We start from the raw sequence: 13,170 nt of genomic DNA, 5'->3' as shown, positions 1-13,170 counted from the left end.
AGTCGGCACGTGTAAACCACGCTGCCGTTGTGATTGTGATCTCTGCCACGAGTCTCGAGCGCGCCGTTCACCTTTTCTTTTTCTCTTCCTCCTGACGACAGCCAACCGGGTGGGAACAAGAGGATCGACGCTCTAGTTTCGGAAGCCATCCGACAGGGCCCTCGGCGTCATCGGTCAGGTACCGAGAACCCCATCCGCATTCTTGTTTGCCCATTCCCTTAAGCGAAGGAAAAAGAAACGTCAGGTTCAGCGAAGCCAACCAGAAGTCTCAACAAAAGCCCTTCTTTATTTCTTTGCCGTTCCGCTCTCAACCCTCGGAAACCAAACCAACCACACACGACAGACAGCGGAGATATTTGTTTTGTGTTTTGTGGGAGGAAACGAATACGGCGCAACGTCCCCCCTCACCCTTCATCATCTCAACGAAACAGAGGCCCCTCATCTCCCCCTCCTTCTCCGCTCGTTCGCTCCCCTCCATCTCGGCACATGCGACCAGTCATGCAGCGTCTCGTCTCCAGAACTGACGGCGCATCGACGGCGGCATGATAATACATGTGATAGCTCGTCCCTGTAATGAGAGTCTTGCGTCTGGCCATTGTGATAGCCTGGAAGTAGGAACAGCAATTGTTGCGCAGTCTTGTGATATTCGGCCATAATTTTCGACAAGGCGTCTCCCGAGTAACCGCCCTTCATTTTACGGCATGGTGGAAGCCTGGACGGTGTGCAACCATAGCGCAGTGATTCCGCTGGTACTGTGTGACGAGATAGGAATTTGTGAGAAGAGAAGTGACTTACACGTGGAGCGTCAATCCGCGGTTTGCGCGGTACAAGTTGCTGGGCCGTGAACGGGACCGTACATGTCTTGATAGGACCGGCTGAGTCGCCGCCGTTCTCCCTTGCGACGGACCTAAATGGTCCAGTACAAAGACCCGCTTGAAGCCCGTACGGCCCTTCTCCGAGATCCCAAGCACACAGTATCCGTCGACATCCGCAACCCGGCCAGGGCTGGATGCGAATCGGAAACCCTCCTCTATATTGTGAGATGCTCCATCGGCCGGCTCTCACGCTGCCCGGCCGTTGCACAGCATGCTGGTTGCAAGGAGCCTTGTTCATCATGACCACATGGAGCTCAGCAACTCTGCCACCCATCAACCTCCGTCAAGACGACGACATGCTTCGTATATCCCTACAAATCAGCGTGTTTGGTGGGGTGGCATCCTCTGCCGTCAGCAAGCGCACTTGACGCCGTATCCCTTGACCGGACACGGAATGGCTTGCCCTCTACACCGTTTCCACACGTGTACAGAAAAGTCTCACTAGAAAAGACTGGGAAACCTTCACCGGTGGTCACACGTTCGCCACAGTTCCAACGTCCCGAGAGTTCGCTTGGACTGGACCACGCACGGTAGGCATGTCTCAAGCAGCGTGGGACGAAGAGCAGGCTACACTTCCGACCACCCGTTGGGAGAAACAAACAACAGTGCGTGATCAACCGTGTCTTCTCGTCTACTCCATAGGAATGTCGTGCAATGTGGAAGGACAGACTTGTGCGTGCTTCTGAGTGGTCGGGATGGTTATCCATGTGTGTGCGGAGCTGAACAGCTTGCCCGGATTTCGGCAGTCGGATGGGTGGTTGTGAGAGCATCCAAGGCTGGGCTGAGTATAGTAGTGTGGGCAAAACCCGCCGCCAAGTGGTGCCATTCGTCTTTCGACGTCCACGATACGGCGATTCGAGCGCCTAATATCAGACTGCTGATACTGTCGTTCCTTCCGGGGTGGGTGAAGCTCTACTTCCCAACAAATCGCTTCTACCTATCCGAACCACAGGGCAGAACGACACGAGACAACTGACTGGACGAGGGACGAGGAAAGTCCAATGGAACTTTGTCAGAATACCACCTCATCTGTTTCCACTTCTACTGCAATGGCGGCGGGAAGCGAGGTTGATGTTGGCCAACCGGACTGGTTGGCGAGAGAGCGACCCTTGGTTGTGTACGTACTCTGTACCGAACTCTGCATGATGGCATCGCAGTGTCCATATTGACAGCGATGAGGATTCAGAGTGGCTGCAACTCGCGAAGTATTGGCTCCCTTTTCGGTTTCTCCCGCAGCAATGCGTCGGAGTTGGTGGCTCATGATGGCGTCCAGCTTCCTGGAATCCCGCATTCTCGGCACAGGACATGGCTTCAAATCAACAGGTCCGCAACAATTCACCCTTGCTCAGCACACCTCCACGCTGCGGGTGGCAGCCACTAGAAGCTTGGAAGGGAAGCTTGGAAGACAGACGGGCGTCGTGGACATGTGCGAATCTCGGTCCCCAGTGGTGCTGTAGCAGTCATTTACAAGTCAATAAGCGCGTGAAACAAGGTGGGGAGCGAGGAATAGGAGAGAGGTGACATCAGGGCCCGATCAATACAGCTGAGCAGCTTCGCTACGACTGAGCCGCATTTTCGTCACGAAAGGCTCTCGGAGAGTACTCGGTATTGGCGAACACCGGATGGGCATATCAACAACCAGACTTGCTGGGATGATGGTAGAACCGGCTCTGGGCCCGAGGTCGGTTGACACGGCCGGTTCTTTTCTCCGGCAGCTGGGTTCTGCCTGATAGAAAACGGTAAGCCATCGGTAAGCCCAACAGCTGATGGTCGATGCGATGGTGGCTGTGGCTGACGCCCGGCGAGAAAGAAAAACGGGAATTCGGGTGCCAAGAGGGTCTGGGCTCTCGAAGGGGAGGAAAGAGAGGGGGGAAGGGAAGAGTTGCAAGTTGCAAGCGAGCCATTCATCAGCTGCCTTGGTTGACTTCAGCTCCTTCATCAGACGGAAAGTTCACAAGTGTTTTTGGTTCTTTGCTCCTGCCGCAATCCATCCCGCGAGCCACTCCTTCCTTTCCTGCGTGCCTGCCTAGAGGTGTCAAAGTCTCCGACCCGGAGCGGGGTTGTGTCTTCACACAATTTTACTGGAAGGTACATCTCTGTTTTACTCTTGCCTATCTGGGGATATGTTGCAGCATGATCTGATCTGGGAAGGCACAGCCAGACAGCTAGCTAGCTGCTGGAGGGAAAGAAGATGGTGGGATGGTTTCCAATAGAGGCTTTTTGTTTATTGGATTCTCGGTGTGAACCTGGAAGCCGGGATCCTGTTATTAATTACCAATGATTACTCTGTCAGTGTAGTAGAACTATCAATAGTCTTGAACTTTGTCGGTGGACTTGTTGAAAGACACGACGTTCTGGCCTGTCAGTTTCTCGGCACCGCAAATCTCGCACATCGATCTTGAAACGGTCTTTGGGCGGGGTGTCAGTGCCACCCCGGCCTATAGTTGTCCAGTAGGTGGCTGCTAATGGCTCCAAAATCCTTCGACGGCTTCTTTGCCTGGCCCGTGCCGGTTGGTCAGAAGCTCGGGCGTGGCTGGCAAGGATATGGGTGTGAAGGGCGCCAAGCGTGCCAAGCGGGAGTGTTCTCACGGCGAGAGGTCCACCGCGCGCATCAATTGCCAGTGCCCCGCTCCCGTCGGTTGAAATCTGATGAAAATTGAATTCGTTATTCGTAAAGTGTACTTTTCAAATTCAATCAACCAGGAATTGCATGTGTGTCTCGGTCTCTGTTTTCTCTGTTCTACAAGTTAACATTGCACAGATATACATGGTCACGTCACCATGCCTCATGCCTCATGCCTCATGCCTTCTCAGTAACAGGCTGACGATCACCGACATGGGCACATGGGCTGGCATCGGTGAACGTGGATTCGAATTCGGCACCCTCGGCGGCCAACCGAAGCACAAAGAGACGCTATCGGAGCAACAGCCGTAGTGTATAGTAGTGTATTTTTCCCCCTCGTCTGGCAGAAATGGTTCCGGATCAGGTACTGTTGTGGTTCTGCGGGCCAAGCACGACCTCATCAAAATCTTCCATCAATGAGACGACTCTCTAATCGAGCCGGCTTCCGGATGCCTGCCGACATGATTGGGCTCCCCTCCTCATCTATTCCGCATTCCGCATCCCCGAAGAACGAATTGCCTTGGACCAAAAACCAGTCCCGCTGCTGTGGATGGACGCTGTGCTTGGCGGTGTCCACTGCCTCGCCGACTCGTCCAAGCGGCACGTTGCATCGAGCCCCTCCCGTTACCGAGATCCAGCGCGGCCATGGCGCTTCACCAAACAGGGCTACGCTAGGAGGCTAGCAATTGCAGGTGAACGACATCAATTCTTGCTCTTTCTCTCTGTCTCACAGCCATGAGATCACGCACACCGGATCCCGACACGAGTACGAGCACATGGTGAGCGTGCTCTCCTCAAGCAAGACATGATCAACGAGTAAAAAAAGCATCTTGGTATCTGATTATCTCTGTCTCGAGATAGGGCCGAGACTTTTATTTAAGCTACACGTGTTTGACGCCAAAGTTACCCATCCCTGAGCCTCCGGGAGTTGCGCCGAAGATCATAATAAGCCTGGGTTATTACGCCCAGGATTCGAGAATGTCGAGACTGTCGTTACAGGTTACAGTACGGAATCCAGCAGAGGGGATGGTCTCCGCTCGCCGGCCGGCCGGCCGGCCGAACTGCCCACCAGCATGGAGCTAGTGTGGCTCTTCTCGGCCTTTGTATCCGTAGATACTGGTCCACACATATCGTACGGATTTGAAAGACCGACGAGGTCTCGAGCCTCAACAACTATAGCGGTGCCTGTCTTTCATGTCTCACCCGTAGCCAGTTGAGACTGGCCGTTGACCAGCCCTCCTGCTGGCGACTCGATTCCGATGCACATCATGCCACGGGGTAAGGAACCTGTCACGCCGCGTGGGCGAGACACAGAAAATCCTGAAGCTTCAGAGACATGGCGAAGCCGTGGATGGACTCCGACAGGTCTCCTGTTTGGAGCAAGGCCCACCCACTTGCGTCAGTTGCAGTTCATCTCATCAGGTTGTCAGCCCCGCCAGACAGCCATCTGTGTGATCCTTCTGCAATGACCGCAGCTTCGACGGCGCGGCACAACGGGTGAGGCGGTCATCCAGCGGGGAGCTGTGCATCCATCACGACACTCGACAACTGAATAATGGATTTTTACGCCACACGGGCACAGTTTTCTAGCATCCTGCACCACACAGACAGCAAAGACGCCAGAGACCCCAAGGCAACCGATTGGAAGCCGCTCCCTTCCCGTACGGCACAGGCTGCATCCTCTCTGACTTTGGTTCGGCTCACCTGGTCCCACATGCCGGGTTTTTTATTCCGTCTCGAGAAGAGACGAGAAAAATAGGGTGAAGCGTCTCAACGAGCATCATCGTCATGTCTGAGTGAAGCCCACCTACGTCACAAATGCTTGTTCGTCAACTCCCTTGCACCAGTTTCCGCCGCAACGCTGATCGCCCATCTGCCTGCTGCGTGCGCAAGGGACAGCGTGGCTTTCACGCTTTCCGGGCACAGTGGGATGGAAAAACGGGAATGTCAGTGATGTGCGGCACAGTACCTTATTTTCGCACGGTCATAGCCGGTTTGGTTGCTGTGTGTTGATAAAAGCGACCGGGGTTCACTGTGTCAGGGGCCGGGGTGTTTTGCTAGCGAGCCCCCCGTCTGTGGGCGTCTGAGAACAAGCTGTCAGCAGCGGGCACCAAAACCCGAGCAGGAATTGCTTTTTTGCCTCTCTGGAGCATCAGCAGCAGCACATGTCACTCGTGTCTTGGACAGATCCAGGGGTGGCTTGCGAGCTCTACGGAGACGTCAACTGCACCCCCAAGCACCAGTCAAAGGGCCGTGCTGCAGAGAAGGGCGGACCCTGGGTGGTCGAGTGGGCATACGGACGTACACTACTGTTGTATCGTTTGTTACCAAAGCATCATCACAGTACGGATTTTCAATACAGCACCACTTGGTCCCCTCCGGCCTTGTCCCTTCATCCCCTCCTCCGCTCCCCACCCCTGAAGGCTGTGTACTAGGGAGTATGGAGTCGGGACTACACTAGCACTAGGACTGGTGACATGGGATGATGATGGAGCATGGAACATGGCTATGGCTGGTTGAGATGCCCCGGCTTGTCATTGCTACCCAGCTACAACCCTCTTCTGCTCGGTCCTCTCAAATCACGCTTCGATACCGGACTTCTTCCTCCTTCTGACACCCTCTGCTCTCCCTTCGCCAGACGGCCTCTCCTTCGCTTTTCCCTTTCCAGACGAGAACTTCCTACAACAAAACACCACCCATCAGCCGTGTGTGCTGCATATCGGATCCTCATACCAGCGCCCTCCGCTTTGCCGCTGTCTCCGCCGCCTCCTGTTTACCCCCCATCTCTGCAGGCTTAGGCTCCCCAAGTGCGGTTGCGCCTGCTCTCAGCCGTTGCCCTCTCGCTCACCAGCTTGGTAGTTCCGGCGAACCAGACGTGGCCCGTAGCTGGGTGCGCATTTACACACACGCCCGCCCGGTCGCCTTTTGCCGGTTCCCCAGCAAGACCTCACTTACAGGCCGCAGGCTGGAGAGTCACGGCTTCTACTAATACGACCGCCTTTTAACACATGGTCGCATTGCGGCCGTCTCGGGACCAAACGGCGCAGCTTTCTAACCCAATTGCTACTCTTGCTCGCCCTCACACTGCTCTCTCTCACTCGCCTTCCTCCACCATAGGATCCCGAGAGAAGAGAGAGAAACAAGAGAGGCTGCGGAACAAGGGGCAGGGCCTGACTGCTACGGAAAAGCATTGGACGGCAACCGCAACCGCAACCTCAACTGCGCCAGCTACAGGCCGCACCAAGACTTTGCGGATCAGAAAACGGCACTGTGGTTGCACGGCGTTGCATCACCGCTAGATACCACCCCGGGACTTTCGAGCTGGACGGAGCTGTTCGGGAAGGGACTGGAGACCCTCGTCAACACGCTTTGAGACACTCTGTTATTGCCTCCGTACCGGTCTGCAAAACTGAAGAGGACTCGACAGAAAGAAAAGAAGCCAGACCCGCTGCTCGACGACAAGCAGTGACCGCCACCACCCGCCCAAGACAACATCGTGCGTGGGTATCCATTTTCGAGGTGGTGTGGGTAGTCTACATTACCTACTACCTTGTGGTGCATCCAAACGACCAGGGGTGGGAGAGGAGAACAAGACCAGGAGAAACGAGGGAGCTCAGACCGCGCTTGGTTTTCTTTAAACACCCTTCCCATTCCCAGAAAACACTTCGGCTACCCCCAAATACTTCCCGTCTGCATGTTCCTTGTTGACCGGCAGCTTACCCCCATAACCCATCCTATCGGGGACCTTGACCTTGTGGAGACGGTTCCGAATCAGGCTGTCGGAATCTCTGCTTCTTAAAGCAGGTGTAGCCCCAGCAGCACTATGGCCGCTGCGTCACACAACCCGTATTCTCATCCTCCATCTCCCAACCCCTCCTCACGGCCCTACGAATCCTCGGGTGTCTCGTCGGCCGCCTCACCCAAACCGCTTACACAGTACCTTGGCGGCCTGATGAGGCCAAGCCCAAGTGCGAGCCTCCATCATCACCATCACCATCACCATCACCATCATCAACCGCCGCCGCCGCAAACACACCAGCACTCTCCCTCACACCAAACCGCCCCTTCACAACCTTTGGGCCTTCCGACACCTTTGCCTTCGGTTCACCAGCAGCAGCTCCCCCAACCAGGCAGCCATTCGTTCCAACCATACACCCCCGTCACAGCAACATCGTCTACCATGGAGCGAGAGTCGATGCAGTCAGGGGAGTCAGTTGCTGGCACCCCAGGGCCCTCTCATGCCCAGCTCCCATCGTCTTCCAGCAACAACAACAACAACAACAACAACAACAACAACAACAGCAACAACAACAGCTCCCAGGCCCAGAAGCGAGCATACCGCCAGAGGAGAAAAGATCCCAGCTGCGATGCCTGCCGCGAGAGGAAGGTCAAATGCGATGCCACCGAGACTACGAGCTGCTCCGAGTGCTCGAGCCGGAGCGTCAAGTGCCAGTTCACCAAGGAAACTAACCGACGCATGTCGTCCATCAAGCAGGTGCAGGATTTGGAAAAGCAGATGGAACGGGTTCGCCGCGAGAACAACAGCCTCCGCCGCATGCTGCAAGAGAGGGACGGCCAGTTTGATATGGATGTGGACGGCGTGGAGCAGCTGCCGCTCCAGCTCCCCGAGATCGCCTCGGCACCCAAGCGCAAGAAGCGGCCCGCCAGCATTCACGACCTCGCTCGAGCAAGAACCAACCTACGAAGCTTTTCCAGGGGAATCTGGAAGCCACCAGCGCCATACCGACCGGTGGCGGCCCCTGATCCGAGGGACTTCACTTCCATGCTGCCTCCCAGGCAGACGACAGACTCGTTGCTCAGGGCTTACTTCACCTCTGCCCATACCATGACGCCCATTCTGCACTGGAACAGCTTTGTGCAGACGGTAGATGGGCTCTACCGCCAGGGCAATCCGATTCGAGTCACGCAGGCCTTCATGTCTGTGTTCTTTGCCGTCATGGCCGTTGGAAGGCTCTTTACATCCGAGAACGAGCACAACCGAGCGTATTCGGCAGCCCATCTTCTCGAGACGACGCGGAGTTTGATTGACCCTTGGAACAACGAGTATGAGCTGGACAATGCGCGCGTGTTTGTGCTTATTTCTGTGGCGTTGAATGAGATGAACCTGAAGCTTGCTGCTTGGAACTGGCTCGGCAATGCTGTCCGGGTGGCTCAAGACCTTGGTCTCTACACCGAATTGGGGCCATGGCAATTCCTCGAGGGTGAGATGCGCAGGAGGACATGGTGGGCCATCTACCTTCTTGATCGCAGCCTGTCTATCGAACTCGGGAGGCCGATGATGATTGACGATTCCGACTGCGACGTCTCGTTGCCCGCTGGAGTCGACGACTGCTTCATCTCTGAGCAGGGCCCAAGGGTGCCCGTGGGCGCAGAGCCGCTTACGCATTCTCTGCTCGCCGTGATACACGTTGTGCGTTCTTACACAGCGCTCGGCAGAGCCCTCTCGTCCCCCGTTATTGCACCGACCCGGCTGGCAACGTTTGACCAGCACTTTTCCTCCTGCCTTCGAACCTTTCCACAGGCTTGCGACCCTACGAGCAACGCCCCCATGACCCCTGCGCTTCTCAACCCCTTGGTCTACCTCCTCCACGCACGCCTGCTGCTCCACCGACACAATCTGCTCCCTTCCTGCCCCCCCGACGTGCGACGGACGGCCTTTGAACAGTGCACTCACACGGCTCTCGAAACCGCTGCTCTTCTCCTGCGAGTTACACCCGATCTTCCGGAAGGCGCCACAGCGCTTCTGACCACACACATCTTCCGCTGCGCGCTGTTCTTGCTGATCACGGGCTGGTTTGATCAGGCGGCTACCTGCGTCCGCGCCCTGGCATCCATCAACGAGCACCGTGACGTTGCCATGCCTTGCGGCCGTTATCTCGGCTTTTTCGTCCAGGTTCTCGGAAACAGGCGAGCCGAGATTACAAGCTACCTCGCCCAGTCGCCATCCCCCAGTCATCCTCCCTCGCCATACGGACCCCCACCACCACGTCCTTCCCAGTCTGCGATTCAAGAAGCGCTCTTTCGAGACGAGGAGCTGGTCGCGTACGTCAGTTCTGACCTCCAGGCCAGCCCTGACACAGCCTGGGTCTGGGCAGGCAGCGACCGTGAGCCGCCGTCGCCCCGCTCCTCTTGTTCCATCGGGGGCCGCCAACGGGAAGCACACTCTTTTCAGCATCGACGCGAGGACAAACCTGACGAGCGAACAGAGATGGGAGTGGGGGCCGACTGGTTGGGAGAGGCTGGAGAATTCCATCCCGGTGCTTGGCGTCTGGTGCATCCAGTCCCACGAGCGCCGCCGCTCCTCCTCCTCCTCCTCCCCCTCCCCCTCCGGCTGCTCTCGCGCCTGCTCGCCAGCAAACCTGGGGCCCGATGAAGATGGAGTCACGCCTGGCCCCCCTCCACCTTTACTACCACCGGTCAAGATGGAGATGCCAGCTGGTCAGGGCCACGAGATGAAGATGGCGCCGTTGCCGATGCCGTTTTCTGCCCCTCCCCCTAGGCCGATGGAGATGGGGAGTGGGTCGTCGTCTAATAACAGCCCGACGGCGGCTGCGTCTGGGGTGTCGAGTATTAAGAGTGAGAGTCAGAAGAGGATTAGCATTGCGAATATTATTTAGGGGCGGGGCGGGGTGGGTGTAAATGAATAGATGGGAGGGGGATATATCATAGAGATGATACCATGACGTTTGACGGCCGGATTACTATACATACCACATCATCACCGACACAGAGCACATCTGGAACTATACGCCTGTTGTTATACCCGCGACACGATATACCTCCAATTCCTCTCTCTTGGTTTTTTTTTTTTTTTGGAGGACAGTCTCTCTTCATTTCTTGCACAATTTTTTCTCTCTTGGTTAATTTCTCATGTCTATAATGACGTTATTCTTCTTGTTTTTTTGTTGATACCATATTTAGTTTTGGGTATAGGGTTGGTTGGTCGGTTGGTTGGTTGGTCGGTCGGTTGGTTGGTTGGTCGGTCGGTTGGTTGGTCGGTCGGTTGGTCGGTTGGTTGGATTGGATTGGGTTGTATGTTAAGTATGTTTGTGTTTGGTGTGTGTACACAACAACAGCTGGGAGGCAAAAAATGGGTTGCGCTTGTTATAGCGCTTTTTGCTACTTTCTAGAGCGGGGGGTTGGGTCATATGGTTGATTGGTGACCATTGCATTACTTGTCCTGTCTGGTATTCTAGGGGGGTCATTCATGGAGGATTAGGAGGTTCAATGGCAAAGGGGGGAGCGGGGGGGGTTGTTTAAGGGGAAGGGGAAAAGTCAGCTTTTGGTTTGTTGCTCTGTGTCAGAGCTTCTTATCCTCTTGAAAGAGAGGGTGAATAAAAAACTTGTTTAAATGTACTTTGTGGTCTAATGTTGCTGTGCCCTGTTACTTGTGAAATTCTGCGTTTGAGATAGGGGACTTTGTTCTCGGGCATTGTTTTTGTGCATATACCTCGACCGCCTCCTCGTCAGATAATTTTACGAAACACATTTGGGGAAACCATTCTTCAGATCTCGAGCTGCCCAACCCAGGTTCTTATACGAAGGTCATCCCAAGCTTCTACATCAATGCCACTAGACTCTCGACGTGGTAAGATAGGTAACTACCACACGTGGCTTTAGGTTTTAGCTCGTCGATAAATAGTTACCCTCAAAGGAATATCGTTCTATCAACATCTTAAAAAAGAGAAATTCTAGCCGGGCAATCCCCCCTGGCTTACTGGGCACTTCACCCCCCCTGGGAGTTAGGGTTCTGTACAGCGCCTGAAATTCCAACTCCATCAACCACTTACTCCTCCACAACCTATATACTTCAGGCCATACTGCTTAATTCCCTACCTTCTAGCAATTAAACGCGCCTTACAAATTACTTTAATTACAACCTCACTCACAGCCTTTAGCTAGCTAACTACAATCTTACCCACAGCTTTAGCTAGTAGTTTAGCTAGCTATTGATTTTAAAGCGGCATTACTTATAGGCAGTGCCAACTGTATTTTATTGATAGCTTGACTATAGTATGTATAAATATTTATCTATATAGGAATTTATATGGGACAAAATGCAGGGCAGTAACAGTTGTAGTTATCGATGGTAGAGGTGATGGGAAAAAGTCGTCAAGAATATCATATCAAAGTCAGGGGCCATACAGAACCCTAACCCCCATGGGGTGTGCCCGGTTAGCTAGGGGGAGATGCCCGGCTAGAATTTCTCCTAGAAAAAATACCTACACAAATTGGCTAGCTCTCTTACAAGCCTATCACTGCTCACACAAGACACCCATCTAAAATGCAAGACAGCATATATCCGAGAGGCATCTTACGACATACCAATGCTTTCTCTCACGTACGATCATGTCTGTCTCATCCTAACCTCTCACCAAGTCTTGAGGTGATAACGATAGTAGAAGCACCCGGATCACGGCACAACACGCCCAAGTCATGGTTTATATAAACAACGGAGTAATATCCCATCCCACTCTCCCTCAAGCGCACCTACATCTACCATTCCCACCACAGCTATAGTATCCCACCATATATATATCCTACCTCATAAACCCCCAGCAACAATCTCCCCCCCCCTACCCCCCCAATAACACCAATCTAAACCACGTTTTCCTCATTATTCCCCGGTCATCAAAACTACCCACCGAAAACCCCCTTTATCCTCCCCTTCAACTACCGCGCCAACATCCCTCCCCCAAAAAATCCAGAACAACTGATCGTCACTCTCCCATTCCCATCCTCCCGGTCCAAGTCCCACACCTCCTATGTTAACCCACCCACCATCTCCCTCAACCCTTTTATCCCCTCCCTCACAAAAATCCCGAACCTATCGGAATAAAAACAACCCCACACCATCCAAGAAGAAACTTACATATATTTTTGCGGGGTCTTAATCAATCGACCATGTCGGAAATCTGCCTAGATACTCTCGATATATATACAATCAAAACACACTCTCGCTTTTTATAGCACATACATTTTGTGGTGTGGCTGCGACTGGGACTGCGGCTGCGGCTGTCTCGTCTTGTGTGCCCGTTGCCGTTGGTTTCAGCAATAACAGACCCCTGATACCACTCTTTACATTACCACCCGGTAACATTACACCCGCACACAACGCAACGTTACGTAACCTCCCCCCGGAAACACACACAGTTCGGCCGCTTCCGAAAACAGCGCACCTCCCGTTCCGAGTTCCGGGCCCCAATTCGGTTCGCACTCCGATTTGTCTGCACCATGTTTCTTTCAACCAACGTTCTGTTTCACACCCACACTGTACAGAATGCACGCGGGTAGTATGCGAATTGGTAAGCCGTGAAAATACGCGGCATTTGTCGGCTCGTCGGCCGCCACGGATGGAAGGCGAGTAAACAGCGCAAACAGAGATAACGGCCGCCTACTTGACCATGACATCACCGTCGTTGTTGTGTTGATGTTCACCATCCCCAAGTCCTCCATCATCGGCGGTTGACTTTTGCAAGCCATATCCCCGTTGTTTTTGTTGACTTTATACGTCTGCCTTCTTTGTCTCCGCCCAAGCCGGAGCATACGGACCGGAAGTGCATCCCGGACTGCAGACCGGATCCGATCGGCGCCACCTAGAAAGCTAAAAAGAAGTCCTTGTCAGGTCCACACAATCCACTGTCCACCGCC

General features: G+C 54.2%; 1 protein-coding gene across 1 annotated transcript; it reads left to right on the top strand.

The window, feature by feature from the left end:
• Positions 1 to 7,321: 7,321 nt before the first annotated feature.
• PODANS_3_9460 (uncharacterized protein) lies at positions 7,322 to 9,892 on the top strand (the record flags this gene model as incomplete). Its single annotated transcript, XM_001909720.1, has 1 exon — positions 7,322 to 9,892. The coding sequence occupies one exon, from the start codon at positions 7,322 to 7,324 to the stop codon at positions 9,890 to 9,892; it is 2,571 nt and encodes an 856-aa protein (XP_001909755.1).
• Positions 9,893 to 13,170: the final 3,278 nt, after the last annotated feature.

The sequence above is a fragment of the Podospora anserina genome, chromosome 3 (genome assembly GCF_000226545.1).
Source record: "Podospora anserina S mat+ genomic DNA chromosome 3, supercontig 2".
NCBI classification, from domain to species: domain Eukaryota; kingdom Fungi; phylum Ascomycota; class Sordariomycetes; order Sordariales; family Podosporaceae; genus Podospora; species Podospora anserina.
This window is presented reverse-complemented; position numbering and strand designations above follow the sequence as displayed.